Raw genomic sequence first — 16,485 nt, 5'->3', positions numbered from 1 at the left:
GAAATTGTTGGAACCGCTGTTGACTATATGCTTGACAAAGGTCTTGGTGCATGCATACACTTTCTATGGTATCTAGACAATGTCATAACTTTTGGTGATGATTTAAAACAATGAGTGTTCCTGTAGTACCTCTTACTCGTATAAGTTTTTACATTATGCGTTTTTAGTTTTCCAAAAGTTTTAATTTATTTTATTTTTACTTCTCACACTGATTGTGTAAAAACAAACCATGTTCATCAATAATTGTATACTTTGCTTTATGGGTTTCAAGGTTTTCTCACTGATTATGCATTATGTTTTCTTGTATGTTTTGCTGCTCCGGTTTCATAAAAAAACACAAATATTCATGATTTCTTTGTCTTAATGTCAGTAATGTTACCATTAGATGCAGTCATTAGGACATTTAGACATCTTGTTCAGACAACGTGTGACATTGTTCATGTTTTTTATCTTTATATATTTTCTCGATTACGCACAGAAAAAGGTGAAACATTAATAGAAATTACATTTGCCTATTTCTTATGTCTTTCGGTGGTGGAAAAATAAAGGTCACATGCATTAGCATGAAAAGCTTAATCCCACAGGCATGACATGATCCTAATTCAGTAATTTTGTTACTTGGTGATTGTCACATAGACAAAGATCAGCTACTCCATGTCCTCTACGAATCATGTGCTTTAAAACTGAATTATGCCATCTTTTTCGCTTTTAAAGCAACACTATGTAGTTTTTCAACCTTCATATTATATTTCCAAGACCCTTGTGATGGTACATTGACTTATAATAGGTTGAATTACATGTATGCAATAGCCTGACGGGGTCTGTATCGCTTTTACTGGCACTACGGAACTTCGGAGTGCGGGTAGTAACCCGAGCACAAAAAGAACTACAAAATCTGACTGCTTTACGGCATACCTCACTTCCGCCCCCACCCCCATTTCATCAAGTTCGGACTTGAGAGCCTTACTAGTGTTTGTTTGTGCTGTCACCCGGGTGTATGTTGTTATCATGGCCGAAGCAGCAACGAAACTCAAGGCGGCAAAGGTTTTGTCGGAGAAGTCTAGGAAGAGAAAAAGGGAGAGTGACAAAATTAAAGGCGAGGATACAAGAATAAACATTGGTGCAGCGTTTGCTCGCTGGCGTGAGCTAGGGCTGCCCGACTGATGCCGTCATGCTGTTGGACTAGTAAGTATTGAAGTAATTTGTTGTCTGCCTGACTACCTGTTACGGTAGCTATCTGGTCCTCCATTTATCTTCATGAATCAAGTAATGCTAGTAGAGGAGCAAATTATTATTATTATTATTAGCCTATGTCTAAATGGAGTGTACAAGTTTGGTAGGGGCTACATTCTTAGTAAATAATACATTATTAAATGGACAAAATCATCTTTTAGGCTAATTAGCCTGATTGCAGGCTGATATATGTTTGTTTATTTATTTTTCTGGTGGAAGTGTCTTGCCCCAGGCTATAATGCAAATCGATTTTTTAACTTTTCAGATTCATCTAGGGTAACTTGTTAATATAATATTGACAAAATATGGCTATTACCTACCACACAAACATTGATTTACAACACAAAAATTTAAATGGCATATCCATTCTGTAAAACAGTAGACAATAGGCTACTATAATAAAGCTGGCTTGTAAACGTGAGCTACATGATCTTTAGGCGTTTAAAAAAAATAAAACCCATGGAAATTATATTGTATATAGTGTTTATATATTGTATATTGTATAATGATATTATATATTAAATTATGACATGCTGAAATATATGCAGAGTTCGTGGGTTTCTATTCGGAAACAATGATAGCAGCCCTTTTGCTGACTGGATTAGGCATTCCCCTGGTTTATCGAGAAATTAAGAAGACGGTGACAGCTGTCCAAAGCCCCATAAGGCTGATTGAAGCAGTGGGCAGAGCGGTCAGCACTCAGGCTGGGATTATAAACCGCATTATGGATAACAACTTGGAAATGACCCGCAGTATGGATAACATCATAGAGAAGCTCACGGCTTTGCAAAAGCTGATGGACCAGAATGGACTTAGAGAGTAGCCGTGTAAAGAAATGGGGCTGCTCGCCCAAAGACCAAATAATTCCAATCTTATCTGCTTTCGGTCCCCCTTAACCAGCACTGGCCTCGGCCAAGGTTACTGTTGGAACAACAACTCCCCTGGAAGAGCACTGCAGTGAGAAGCTTTTGCGTTCATTTCCTCATCTCCCACAGACACCTGCTGATTGTTGACTCTGTTTGGGACCTAATCAAGGTTCTCTCCAACTGGCAACTTGCTGTGTTAACGCTATGACATCCTGCGGACTGAGGCACCGAGATTTGGATTCCAGGGGAAGCGATTCTCTCCAGGCCTACACACAAACAAACTCCTACACACATACAGATATGAAGGATTCACCAACCCGACCCCCCATCCCACGCCTTTGCCACTTTGTACCGCCAGTCTGACAAGCGGGTCTGTGACCAGCACCGAAATGGCTGTAGGATGGCTGCCTGCCTGTGCTGGACTACCACCACACCCCACTCACCTCTCCTGTTGCAAATCATGTGTTTTCATGTTGGACTGATTATATGCTTTTGCTGAGGTGTTTTTCCTGTTCCCACACTGTACTCCCCACAGGAGCATAGTCTGGGGGTTGCTTTTTTTCTCCTCCCCTCCCTCATGTTATGCTGTATTTCTTCCTCAATACCCTGTCTTCCTGTCCTGTCCACCCCTTGTCATATTGTATGTATTGTATGTATGGACAGGTTGATGGCTAATTTCGCTGTGACCAGTGACAATAAAGTTCATTCCATCCATTCCATCCCATATGAGTTCAAATAGTAAAACAGTAGTAAGATATCCTAATAATGTTTAACAAGTACATATGTAAAACTGATAGTTTGTCATATGGTTATATGACATGTCATATTTCAGATGTTTGTTGAAGTATATTGTCAAGTGTTTACCCTAATCTTTAACAATTATGCATGACAAAAGTTGCACTGATTCACATAGCACCACAAGCGAGCTGTAACCAGTGTTTTAATCACTTAGTTTTATTTCAAAGGTTACATTTCCAAACTATTTTAAGTTGTAGATATTTGCATCTTAATTTACAAGTGGTTTAACAAACACACTTCTGTTTTGTCTTAGTGTTTTCATTGCATTGATGCTGTTACATACAACAGACACTCCACTTTATTTTGAAAGATTTACAGACAAATCATCTTTTATTGTTTTATGTAATCCACTTAGACAAAACTTAAATGCAGGGTATAATAGCATTTAAAATAATGGATTTGCGACTAAAATGTACTCTAAATAAGCTATATGATGCTAAATAACAGTTTTATGCTGTAGCAAACAAAAACAGTATTATGCTATTAAATAACAGTTGTATGCTGTAGTTAACAAAAAAACATCATAAGGTTAATTCAAATACCAATAACCCATTGTAATTTTACAGTACAATGCTATTTACAATTACCGTTTTATGTACTATATATGAAGAGTTTGGTTCCATAATATAACTCCTTTTTTACAAAAATCTTGTTTGTTGATTGTGCATTCCAGATAATATCAATTAAACTGCAGTTGGTTTGTTTTGATTTAAGCCTTCATAACTAAACAAACACAGCTAAGTAGCACAACATGAAACATAAAAACATGATAACATAATAATACACGTTTTCAAAAAAATGTTTAAAACTGAGTTAATAACGGATAAATCTAACTTCATCTTTTAAAAAAAAGTTAAAATAGGACGAATTGATAGATATTTCAGAGGATAGGTCCTTATTTTGAGCCCTGACTGAGTCAGGAGGCGTCGATGTGTCAATGTGGGTGTTCCCCAGGTACTCAGGTTTCCTGCAACTGTCCAAAGACATGCAAATCTAGGTGAATTTGATATGCTTAAGATGGCATTTTCCTAGTGTGTAGATTAACCATTTCTCTCACCATAAATATCTAGCAATTGATGCTGGAATGGCACTTAACAGTAATAAATAAATAATTTATATATTTACTGAAAATTTCAACAAAATGGCTGTGTTTTTACTTATTAAAGTGTCAGGGGAACTTTTCTTGGTTAGGAATATGCTTACTTGTTTCTTTTGAAGATTAAGAAACACAGTCCTCCAGTTAGAAAAGCAGCTCCAAGCACACAGAAGACTGGAATCAGGATGTGGTTGACAGTTGCTTGTTCTGTTAAAATCACAATTATATAATTTACTCCATAAAATTATTATTTTCCATGTGTGAACTAGATAAGCTTTGGCATTAAAATTTCTTCTGTGTTCTAACTTCCACAGAAAAAGAAGTGATAACGATTAATCGTGCAAATGTTTGTTTTCTCAATGACTGAATATGAATGAATATCGTGCAGACACTCCAATTGTGCCACAGAAGAAGTAGACAAACACTATTCCAGGAAATGTCTATCCACCTTATTCTTGACGTAAATGTGGGCACCGGCATCTTTAAGCTTCTTTGTGTAAGACATCCGGTGAGCCACTACAGCTAATTGTAATCATATTGCGAGGGAAACGAGTGTGCCGTTTTGACTGGCTTTTTAATGTTTATTATGAAATCCAGGAAGACCGATCCAGGAAGCTGATACAAACACAGTAAATCTCTACAAAACATTTGTTTTAACCATAATACATGGCCGAATATGTAGCGCATGTGCACCCACACTCTTAGAACGAATGTGTTAAAAACAACACATTAGTGTTGATTCTGGGACAACACACTAAATGCGTTGTCCCAGAATCCACCCATCTTTGTGTTATTATTGAAACAACACATTTTGTGTTACTTTTAACACAACTTGTGTGTTATTTGAACATAAAATCAACATAAAATGACACATAATGTGGTAAAATTACACATAATGTGTTAAAAGCATAACACAAAAAGATGTGTAAAAAATTAACACATCCTTTCTAAGAGGCTGTTTACACTTGGCATTAACATGCGTTTTCGTCGATCGGATCACAAGTGGACGACGTTAATGCCAGGTGTAAACGGTGTTCAAAACGTTTTGAGCTCGTCCACTTTCGACCACTTTCGACCACATTCAGAGGTAGTCGAAAACCCTTTCGATCGGATTGCTTTTGTGGTGTAAACGCACATGTGGTTGAATGTGTTCGAACAGCCACACGGACCACCTTCTCTCTGCCCATTTATCTAATCTGAGGTACTAAACTCAAGTTTTACGTATTTTTCTGACTTCTGCCGTGAACACACAGTGAACAGTGCTATTTTTAACCTTTCATTGATAAAACTAAAGTGGCGCTGATCTCCGTAGTTTCGTTTTGAAAGTGTGAAAGTTGCGCGATCCTATTTCATCAATTGCGCTAAAAAATTTAGAGAAAGCTCTAACATATACATGTAGAAAACACTGTGCAGCATGTTTACTTCCTAAACAGGCAGCTGACTCCGACATAATATTAGTTTGCGTCCATATAAACTCATAATTAATCCTGCTCGCGTTTGAATGACAGCAGAGAGACTCGCCCACCGTCTCACCCACCACGGTCGCCGTGATTTCACCAATTAGGATGTGATCCTGGATCAACATTTTTTGTTGATCCTGGATCAACATTTAATCAAAGATACCCCAACATACCCTTAACTCAAACCCTAACCATTTTTAAACCCTCAAATTAGTTTGAAGTAATAGTTTGAGTAGTATTTCTTAAAAGCCCCTAACCAAATCCTAAACCTAAATCTAACATGCACACTAATCTTAATCCTGCAATCTGATTGGTTAATGAAAATGTTGATCCAGGACCAACAATGGTGTTGATCCAGGATCACATCTTACTTGGTGAAATCACGTTCACCCACAGACCACCCCCTCACAGTATTCAGGACAAAAGCGGTAGAAAGTGGACAAAAAAGACGGATTTAAATACCAGGTGTAAACGTGATGTGTCTCTCTCGTCCACTTGTGATCCGATCGATGAAAACACATCTTAATACCAAGTGTAAACAGCCCCTAAGAGTGCATGATCTGTATTCACACATCCATCCAGTAAAACCTTTCATAGACACTGCCAGTGAACAATAAATACAATAATTGTTTAAAAACAACTAATATTATGCTGATAAAAATATGCTGATTTAGCTGGTGTATTTATTCTTCTACTATATATTATTACAAAAATGCAATTACAGTACAGAATATATACGACATAAACTGCTTATTAGTTAATGTTTATGACAGTTCTTATTATGTTTACGTGTACTTTTGTTATGTTTTAAATGACAATACATTTTTTCATAATAAATAAATAATAAAAACAATAAATCATTTCATTATGGTTTCTTTAAAGGTCACATTTTTTCTGATCCCATTTTTTAAACCCTAGTTAGTGTGTAATGTTGCTATAATAGCATAAATAATACCTTTAAAATTATAAAGCTCAAAGTTCACTGCCAAGCGATATTTCCTTAACATAAGTCCCCTTTCAAAGCCTACTTCGAACGGCCGGTTTGGACTACAGCCCTCTACTTCCTGCTTTAATGACTTCAGTAGAACAGTTTTTTGACTAACCTCCACAGGAATACGTCAGTCGCAAGCTAAGCTAACAGCAAGCTAAGCTGCTATCGAATCACAACACACTAAACAAACTACACAATCAGAACTCGTTACGTATTTCTGAAGGAGGGACTTCACAGAACAAGGAAGACATCAGGGCCCGCTTCCCCAAAACGTTCTTATCGCTAAGTAGTTCTTAACCTATTCCTTAACCTCTCTCTTAACTCTATAGCACGATTCCCAAAACATTCGTATGCTAAGTATATCTTCAGTAAGTCACACTTTCGTACAAGTCAAACTATGGTATGTTGACAATGATTTTATGTTATGGACATTTTAAGACTTTTAATAAAATATGTTTGCAATGGATACAGGACTATTTATGCAGTTGACTTTATTTGGTATCAGAACTAATGAATCAAAGACGGCGCCGGTGTTGTGTCGAAGTTTGTTCCCCATCGAAGTCTGTTCCCATCGAAGTCTGTTCCCTCTATGTTTATAGCGTTTTCATCACGTTACATTTATTATTTATTTAGAAAGATTTGAATTGGTTATACTAAAAAGCAATAATATCATGTATTCTATAATACAATTTATTAAATATTTCATACATTTGACAGTTTTATATTAGGGTATGTCTTTTAACATATTATTACATTATACTGTTTGTTTTAAAAAGTTATGTTTGGATACATAATATATCTTATACATAAAATATGATTCATACTGTAAAAATAATTGACTTACCATTAAGAACAATAAAGAAACATTACATAAATGCACACCTACATCTCAGTAGCCATTAAAACTATTTCTGATTGTAAAGTACCTTACCAGTAGTATTAAAGTGTATTAGATAATTTTTAAAAGTCGTTAAACCCATGTCAAGAAGCGGTACAAATGACAAGTGGTTCGTCTATCCGTATTACTGATAATTTAATTAATAGTCTATATTTTATGAATAACTTAAACTATGTTAACATAAATGTTACTGGAATAGTTTGAGTAATGTTTCATTTGTATAGAACGTGTTGTCTTTCTTAACGCCGTAATGCATCTTCGCGTGAAGTGGAAAATCGATCCCTGAGCGATCGATCCCAAATAATTCAGCACCTTCACTTGGGACAGCGCCTTTGTTACATCGAACTTAGAGGCAGCGTATTAAGAAGCTTCCTAAGGGACACTTCGGGGGAACACACTTAGGAACATCAACAACTTTGGTAAGATATATCTTTTTGAGTCTTCTTAGCGCACTAAGAGTGAGCGTTATCGGGGAACCGGGCCCAGACCGTTTTGAGGACAGTGAAAACAGCGCTATAGATAAAAGTAAATTGTGTAAAAAATACAGTGTTTTTTTACATGTGCAACATGAACACATGTTATATTGAGCACTGTAAACAAAATCAAAGCTTCGAAAACACAAAAAGAACAGGACCTTTAAATAACTTACAATGCGCTGAATGAGAAAGATGCTCGGATCACGTGAAGTCATTTAAAAATTGACGTTTAACAAAATCCTCACACCAGAGCGACAGTTGTGACATTTTAAACCATCGCCTGAAAACACAAAGTCTTTGTATATTCCATGTACAAACACTCGACTGACTTTCCTATTGTAAAGATACTGGTATCTCTGTGCTTTTACACATTGAAGACCCGTCCGTCACCCCCGAGGAACAACACTAAATAATTGGATATATCTTCATTTAATATCAGGACACATATAATATGGTAAATATTTACCATAACTGTTTAAATCATGTTTTATGCGTGCTCCCACCACACTGTTTTCCACCGGCTGGCTACCCTGCTGAAAAACCAGCATCAAACCAGCATGGGAATTATGCTGGTCTATGCTGGTTTAGCTGGTGGTCACCAGCATACCAGCACCAAAACAAAACATATGCTGGTCTTGCTGGTATGACCAGCATGGGATGCTGGTGCTAATGTTGGTTTGGTGCTGGTATAGCTGGTGCTAATGCTGGTTTGGTGCTGGTTTTGCTGGTGCTAATGCTGGTGCTGGTTTTGCTGGTGTTCACTAGCAAACCAGCACCAAAACACAACATATGCTGGTCTTGCTGGCATGCTGCTTCTTCAGCAGGGTATATTGAAACGGACATCTTTCACAAAGAAGGGAAATACGTCACTTTATTTACTTCAGCGTTCGAAAATAAGGTGGACAAGAATATTTATTTTGTTTCATGTATTTTCATGATAATAAAGAATATTTTGAATGATTTAGTTTCACGAGTGTTGCTTGTTTAAATGCATGTTATACACGACTCCAACTCATAGTGATTTTAAATTTATAAGGACTTTCAACTGAACAAAACGCCGTACGAGCTGCGCATGAAACACAGAATCGCAGCCTTGTGATTGAGAATCGATTTTAGACAGGTCTTTTTAATGGGACACGCAATTTATTGTCACAACCCTATGATATGAAGATAGAGTGATACACAATTGGTGGATGACAAATGTCAAATAATAAGGCAAATAATGTGGAAGGTTGACTCTGAGATTCAAAGACTATGTGAATTGTGTATGAGTCCCTTGATTGCACCAAGCAACAAGCTCGATCTTAGTATCATTGAACTACTGTTAAAGTGTTAAAAGTGAAGAATTTGCAAGGGACCAAATAATTTACTATGGGCATTTTTGTTGACAATATTTAAAAGGAATTGCAAATTGTATTTGCGATTGCGTTTCCTACAGTATTTGTGGGTGTAAAAACTGTGACTTAATTCAAAGGCAAATGCAAACTGTTTGCATTTCTGTTTACACGAACATACAATGTAGGCTTTGCCAAATTTCAAATGAAAAAGCAAAGTCCATTTGCAGTTGAATTTCGTATGTCTTTCGCAACATATCCTCCAACCCATACAACTGTTTAGGCCGTTTGTCCATTCCCTTAAATACGACCCATATTAAACAAGATGGTTTCGAAAACCAATCACACAACAGCTTTTAAAAAACATTAAACCTTACTGTAGTAAAACCATGGTTATTCTTGTTAGATGATAATCCATTATTGCATAATTGTTAAAGACTTTCACCGGAACAGATAATGTTTATTCTTCTTCACAAAAACATGTCAAACTTAATAAAGAAGTAGTCTGTTATAGCCTATATATACCTTTTATCATTCGCTCCGTGTGCGGTTATAACGCCATTATCTATATTTTAAAATCATTAAAAAAATTAACAATGTTTTCATCGTAAAAATACATTCACATATACGTAACAGGTGAACTAGTGACCAAACAGGTGTCAGCGTCTGATAATGCAGACAATTCGGTGAGAGGATCAAACAACGATGTAGTTCTGTCACCTACAGATATGTAATAATCTCCATAAACACTAATATTTCTCTGTTTATGCTTCACTTAATCGGTCAGCGAATATAACACTCTCAATCAGCCCTGCTGCCGCCATGTTTCCCATGTGAGGCCAGGCAATGGGAGATGTTGGCCCCGCCTTGACGCAGTGATTCACAGGGCGGGGGCATGGTCAACTCGGAATGCATTTTTAATTGAATTTTGCTACATCTGTTGTGCTATGCAAATGAAAATGCAATCCCAAGTTTCCCACACGTAAATGTATTTAGGGAAAATTACATTTAAATTATAATTTTGCTACAGTTTTTGGTTGACCATGTGAAACACATTATATCAGTTCGGGTAATACATTTCCATTTTAATTTTGCAACTTCTAAAGCATTAAAATATGTATTTAAAACAGAACTGTAGAAAATGGAAAATGTAAATTGAAGTATTACATTTTCATTTTTATTTTGCACCAAGCATTGCACATACAAGCATGAAAAATGTAAACTTAAATACAGAAATGCACTGCCATTTTACATATTGCATATTACATTCTAAATTTAATTTATTCCATATTTTTTCCAGTCAGAGATGAGCCTATTTAAAGAACCTCCATTCACTAATACTAAAATGACCAGTAGGTGGCGGAATGACACAAACGGTGAAGCGATTACTGTGGTGTTATCGCATAGCTGGTAAGAGCTCTTAGCCAATCAGATTCGAGAACCAGAAAGAACTGTTGTATAATAATTTTTATATTATCAGTCACAGTTTTTACACTCACAAGTAGGAAACACAATTGCAAATACATTTTGCAATTCTTTTAAATTATTGTCAGGAAAAACGCCCCATAATTTACAGTGTTTGGAGGATAAGAGCAATGGAACAACTTTACCGCCTATGACAAACCAAGAACTCAAGCAAAACTAAACATGACAGGGTATGATGAAATATGTGTAATATATGTATTCAATTAGGAAACAATTACATTTTAATGTAAAAAGGTGTATACTTCATAAAAAAGCAGTAAACTTAAAAAATATGTGTCCATTTTTTAAGTACAATCCCATAATATCCAATGTTATCGTTTTACCTTTCACAAAGACAGGACGCCTGGCTTCATACTGCTTTTTGACACCATGGTATTTGACTGTGCATGTGATATCTTTGTGATCGTCCTCTTTTGTGGGTGTGAAGGTCAAAACAGATTCAACTTCCCAGTTTCCATGTCCAATAACCTTATAGGTCACCATCTCTTTCCCATTGTGGTTCCAGGTGAGAGTGGGCTGGTGGGAGGGGCAGGTGTGCCTGACAGAGCATCTGAAGATCGCAGGATGACCCTCCTGTACAGCCTGATCAGAATGCAGCTCTGGTTTTGAGGCTTCCTCTATACAGTAGATATTGTAAACGACATAGAAAATGAAAGTATGCTGTAGAAAACAGGATTTTAGACAGTGTCACAAATTTAACAAATTATTCTGCATGTAGAAGTTACCTGCTGAGAAAAACAATAGAAATTCTAATAGTTTCTATTACAAATACTTTTCTTTCAGCTGTCTACCATGCAAACCATTACAAAATTAATTTACCTAGTGTTCTTTGCTTTAGTTTAATAGAATTGAATGGGGTTCTATTGGTTCCAATCTGTGTGATAACATCCCACACGGTCAGAAAAAAAGTTGTTGAGACATGGTCCCAAACTGTCACTTGGAAAGAAGAGTCCCTTTCGTCTCGATTTTCTCGGTTTGAGTATTTCTGAGTTCCTATATTCAAATGGCCACTTTCCATGTGTTACACATCGTTGGAAAGCTTAGAAACTGCACTTTCAGAATCTGTGAATAACTCAAAATGGCCCAGATCCGACTTGTGTCACTACTTTCCGTGACTGGTCACATATAAACATACAATATATCAAATGAAAGAAAGACCTCTCAAATATGGGTAGATTTCTTTAAAAATACTTAATTTTTAGCAAAAGCTGAGATAATTGCATTTTTGTGAAGAAAGTTTGATAGAGATCAGATTCAGAGCGATCCTCAAAACATACACGGACATACAGCTGTTTGCCCTAGGGCAGCTTTCTCAAAGTTTGGGGTAGGCCCCACTGGTGGGGAATAGGAAAATTACAAGTGGGGCCTGACAAACAGGAGAAAATTTGAAAAAATCTCTATTCCTTTATTTATTGACCATACACTTAAAATGCCACATTTAAATATAAGCCTTACTTAAAACAACATCAGACTGTGAAGAAAATGGCACGCGAATACATAGCCTACAAGAATTAATTAACGTCGGAATGTTAAAGCGTAACAAAAACTTTAGTGTGGAGAGATGGTATAGGCGGTAGCGGGTATAAAAGTTAACAATGAAAACGTTTGTACTGGAGATCCGGCACCAGCAGAGAAAAGCAAGACGAAGAATGGACCTAATTAACCAAAAAGCCAGCTGAAAATAAAGTATTATGACTTTTGTCAGAGACAAACACAGTTTTGAACAAAGTCTTATTTCATGCAAAGTGATTATACATTTTCACATTTTTCCTCTACTGAAAGTGTTTAATGCTGTTGTGTTTTAAAACATGATGTAATTAAATACATTTTCAAAGCCTACTTGATTACCATTTTGTTGGGGCGATTAGGGACAGGTGGGGCTCGGAAGTGGGGAATGGCAGAAAACGTTTGAGAAACACTGCCCTATAGGGTGATGCTTCAGAGTTTTATAAGTTGCGTAAGAGTGCCTGGTGGATAAAAGCGGTATTACGGATTGCCTGAAAAACTCGTCATTGGTAGGGAAGCGTTTTCTCTTAATTGACGAGTGGTGGGGAAAGAGTTAAAAGGGTCCTAATAAGTACCATTTAATTATAGATAGACATTTGGTACCAATATGTACCTTTGATTATAGCTCTTATCAAAACCAAAACATTTCCATTATGGCCATTAAATCAATTAGAATTTCTGTGAAAGTTTCTATTGTTTTTTCACAGAATTTATATAGAAATGCTTACCAATCATTTTAAGGTGAACACAACTGTCATCAAAGGAACGTGTCCCTGTCTGTAATTCAACCCTTAAACAAAATGGGCCGTTGTCATGGCCTTTGACTTCATCAATCTCCAATGAGCAGTTTAATTCACCCAGTCGACCAACCAATCTGGTGCGCATCTTGAAACTGTCTTCGACATGTGTTTGATCCTCATGATAGATGTATTCATTCTTTTTGTCTTTTATATGCCACATAGCACGCGTTCGAGCAGAAGGCTGTATTTTTCCGGGGTATTTGAATGAACAGGGCAACACAACACAAGATGAGATCAAAGCCTCCATGTCAGGCTCCACTTCCACCTTCCAAACATCAGCAAGCACAAAAACACAAAGAACTGTGAAAAAAAAACAATTTGGTTAAAAATCTGTGAAAATAAAGGATGAGGTTAGGAAGTAAATTGAAATACATGTTAAAAGAAGTCAATGTAAAGAAAAAGTAACACAAAATGTTAAAACCTAATTTGTAATTTGTATACAGTACAGAGTTTATGGCTGTTGAATCTGCTCATACGCACATCGAGATCGCGCCAATCACAAAACGGAGTGTGCGGAGAACCCCAAGGACAAACGTGCTTGCACGCTGTAAATTGTCATGTGGCAAGAAATTATGCCCAATCAGAAAGCGAGCTGATGAAGACAGAAGCAGTAGATTTTTATTAGTAAAGTTCCTGCAGTCATGGTGCAGCAGGCAAATTTCAAGTGAGATGTACATCAGAGATGCAAAAATCCATCCACATAATACTAATGGCATTAATTAATGCCCATTGTCTGCCTTACTTGTTTACTGTAAAGTCATGTTTGACTGAGAGAGACTTTGCGAGAGTTTCTTTGTTATCAGTCTAGACTCGGGCTATTTGTGAAGGGAATCTGTTGGTGTGGTGTGATACGTGATACGTATAGAAACCCCTGAAACGTCAACTGGACCCGTAATCGAAAAAAACTTTCCGAAACTTGTACGAACCCTGGCGAAGTACATTTGGCACAGAAATACTCCGTAACATGCCCAACTGCTTTTTTGACACTTTGCCTACGTTAAGCATGAGGAAACAACTATATAACTGTGTTAATAAGTCAGAAAGCATGGAACACCACTGAACCACCCCTTTAAGGCCCACAACTGATGAATATAACATGCTCACTAAAAATATGGCCTACAAAATTATTTCAATGATTTTCCTTTTTGTTTCCTTGTTTTCTCATTTCTATATAAAGCACCACACCAACCGGTGCATCGTAACAGAATTATCATAGCAACTTAAGCACTCAACTGAAGAAATACTGGCAAGTACCAACAGTTTGCTTTATTAAAAGAGCACCTGGCATTTTCAGCTGCGTTTTGGCGACACCTGGGGTTATGTCAGTAGGGAGAGCGAAAGATTTAATAAGCACAAATTGAACAATATGTGGGAAAAGGTGCGGTTTCTCGGACAGGGATTAAAATAAATGTAAGAGCTGTCCAAACTGAAAACAACTTGCATTTGCATGTCTTTAAATACATCAGTGCCCTTTGTGTTGCCTTAAAATGCACACAAGTAATGTTTTTTTAGTAAGGCATTTTTGTTCAAACTAGTTATATTTCATAATTAAACTAAGGTCTAGTCCTGGCTCAAGCTAATCCCTGTCCAGGAAACCACCCCAAAATGTTTAAGCCATCAGGTGCACAGATTAGCAAAAGTAGAAAGGATAAACATGCAAAATATAAAATTATTTATATAATGAATCTAATAAATCCCTTATAGGTTTATATTGCTTTTTATAGATTACACAACATAACTAATATACTAATGTTCAAAAGTTTAGGGTCTCTTACACTTTTTTCACATTTACCATTATAGTTATAGTGGAAAATGAAAATGGGAATCATTTTCCATAAAATCCAAAATAAATGAATTAGAAATAAGGAATTAAATGTATTAGTTTAGTGCAACGTTTAAGAGAGTTATTAAGGACAAAAGAATAGAAACCACTGTCTACATTTAAGTATGACAAAAAATTATATGTAATTAAAAAGTACTTTTATAGAAATATTGTGCTTTTTTGTTGTACTTGAATGTTAAATTGACCCAAAGATGTCAATCTTAGCAAATTTGAGTTTAGAACCCCTGTATTCTTAATTCAGGTCCGTAGTAGTTTTTTTTTTGTAAACAGTGATGAATAGTACATTTTTGCACATGAAACATTATGAACTAATTTATTCAATTGTATATGGGTTAAAACAAAGCAATTGTCAATTTTTACAATTGAAAAGATTAATTATAGTTAAAAAAAATGCATGTGAAACATTAACAGTGTCAGAATCTCATGCCCAATAATATATAAGAGGAAAAGAAACACAATACCTTGGAAAAGTAGACAAAGTAACAGCTGTCCTTTCATCCTTGGATCAATGTGTGCTCCTATGTACAAAAACTACAAAGATTCAATGTCATTTAATACACCAAATACAATGTTATGTGCAGAGCTGTAGCCTACAATTTTCAAAAGTTTCCCACCCTACTGTTCTTATAACTTTCACTTTCTATTGTGCGGTGCCTGTCACTACTCAATCTGTACTGGTTAAGCAGCCGATTCCGTTCCCTTTTGGAATTTATGTAGCCCCACCAGTCGACATGTTTCTGCCGACACGTAAATTATTTTTCGTCTCATTTAGCGTTTATTGGGCGGTGCCGTTTACCATTAGAAACTAAAAAGTGAAGTTGCCAATACTGGGGAAAACAAGAATGTACAACTGGGCACGCCTCTCTAAGATTCGAATTGAATTGATACAACGTCAGGGACGCACAAGCTGCTGATGCAGTGAATTAATTTTGAAACTTAACAAATAATAAATAAACTCATTACATTTGTTTTATCAGCATATGCATATCAGTTAACCATAAGAGAAACGAGACTCAATTTAACCAATCGCTTTCCAAAATTAATCTTTACTCTATAAAGCAGTCAAAACATTGCACACTGAGGACATCTGCTGGTTTAACGTTGGGTTACATTGGGTTATGTGACAAGGGAATCATGAAAATTTGAAATAAAACATAGACCACTTTATGACATATATGACAGACTGATATAGATATATTAAAACATGATATATTGCTTGTGATAAATGTTCATAGCAACGCTGAAGTAACACGGAAAGTGTTAGACGTTTCTTTAGAGATTAAATAAATAAAAAACATTGTTTGCACATGTTTTCTGCATCAAAACATTATAGATGCGGTCCAACATTTAACATTAATAATTGTATATATAATTGTAAACTGGAAAACTATAAATAAGTACAGTAATGTGGAAAGATTAAGCACATTAAACACTCTGTTCCAGGAACAACCCTTCAAAAAATCTTACTGCAGGTGATGAGAATGTTATTGAAGGTAAGCCCGGTCAGCCACAAAGTGTAGTCAGACAACTATAAATTGTTTATGCTTCCAACAAATTTAAAACATTTTTTACAGAAATTATAATATTGTTTATTATTGTTTTTAATATTGTCTTTAAATATAATTAGATTGCCATTACCTCTTTTACTTTGTATACTATGCACATCATTTAAATGGAGGAATAAATAGCTGACATGTAT

The 16,485-nt window shown here is 36.0% G+C and overlaps 1 protein-coding gene across 3 annotated transcripts; it reads right to left on the bottom strand.

Moving 5' to 3' along the window:
- Positions 1–3,040: 3,040 nt before the first annotated feature.
- LOC141361602 (sialic acid-binding Ig-like lectin 14) lies at positions 3,041–15,578 on the bottom strand. 3 transcript variants are annotated; one of them, XM_073863135.1, is made up of 6 exons: positions 15,381–15,578; positions 15,248–15,304; positions 12,872–13,243; positions 10,961–11,254; positions 4,101–4,200; positions 3,041–3,870 (listed from the first exon to the last, which is right to left on the bottom strand). In XM_073863135.1, exons 2-6 carry the CDS (start codon positions 15,282–15,284, stop codon positions 3,711–3,713), a joined length of 963 nt encoding a protein of 320 aa, XP_073719236.1. In that variant the 5' UTR covers positions 15,285–15,304; positions 15,381–15,578; the 3' UTR covers positions 3,041–3,710. The 3 variants fall into 3 exon arrangements, with proteins under 3 accessions (XP_073719236.1, XP_073719235.1, XP_073719237.1); XM_073863134.1 differs by having other exon boundaries at positions 15,248–15,317; positions 15,401–15,578; XM_073863136.1 differs by having other exon boundaries at positions 15,401–15,578.
- Positions 15,579–16,485: the final 907 nt, after the last annotated feature.

Source organism: Misgurnus anguillicaudatus, chromosome 24, assembly GCF_027580225.2.
Source record: "Misgurnus anguillicaudatus chromosome 24, ASM2758022v2, whole genome shotgun sequence".
Classification (NCBI taxonomy): Eukaryota; Metazoa; Chordata; class Actinopteri; order Cypriniformes; family Cobitidae; genus Misgurnus; species Misgurnus anguillicaudatus.
Note: the sequence above shows the minus strand (reverse complement) of the source record. Positions and strands in the feature narration are given on the sequence as shown.

Bases quoted from the DNA above. Each gene is read 5' to 3' on its own strand.
- LOC141361602 (XM_073863135.1), bottom strand. From the start codon at position 15,284: ATGAAAGGACAGCTGTTACTTTGTCTACTTTTCCAAG. The intron at 13,244-15,247 runs GTATTGTGTTTC...TTTTTTTCACAG, and splicing joins ACTTTGTCTACTTTTCCAAG to TTCTTTGTGTTTTTGTGCTT. The intron at 3,871-4,100 runs GTAAGCATATTC...GTCTTTGGACAG, and splicing joins TTAATCTTCAAAAGAAACAA to TTGCAGGAAACCTGAGTACC.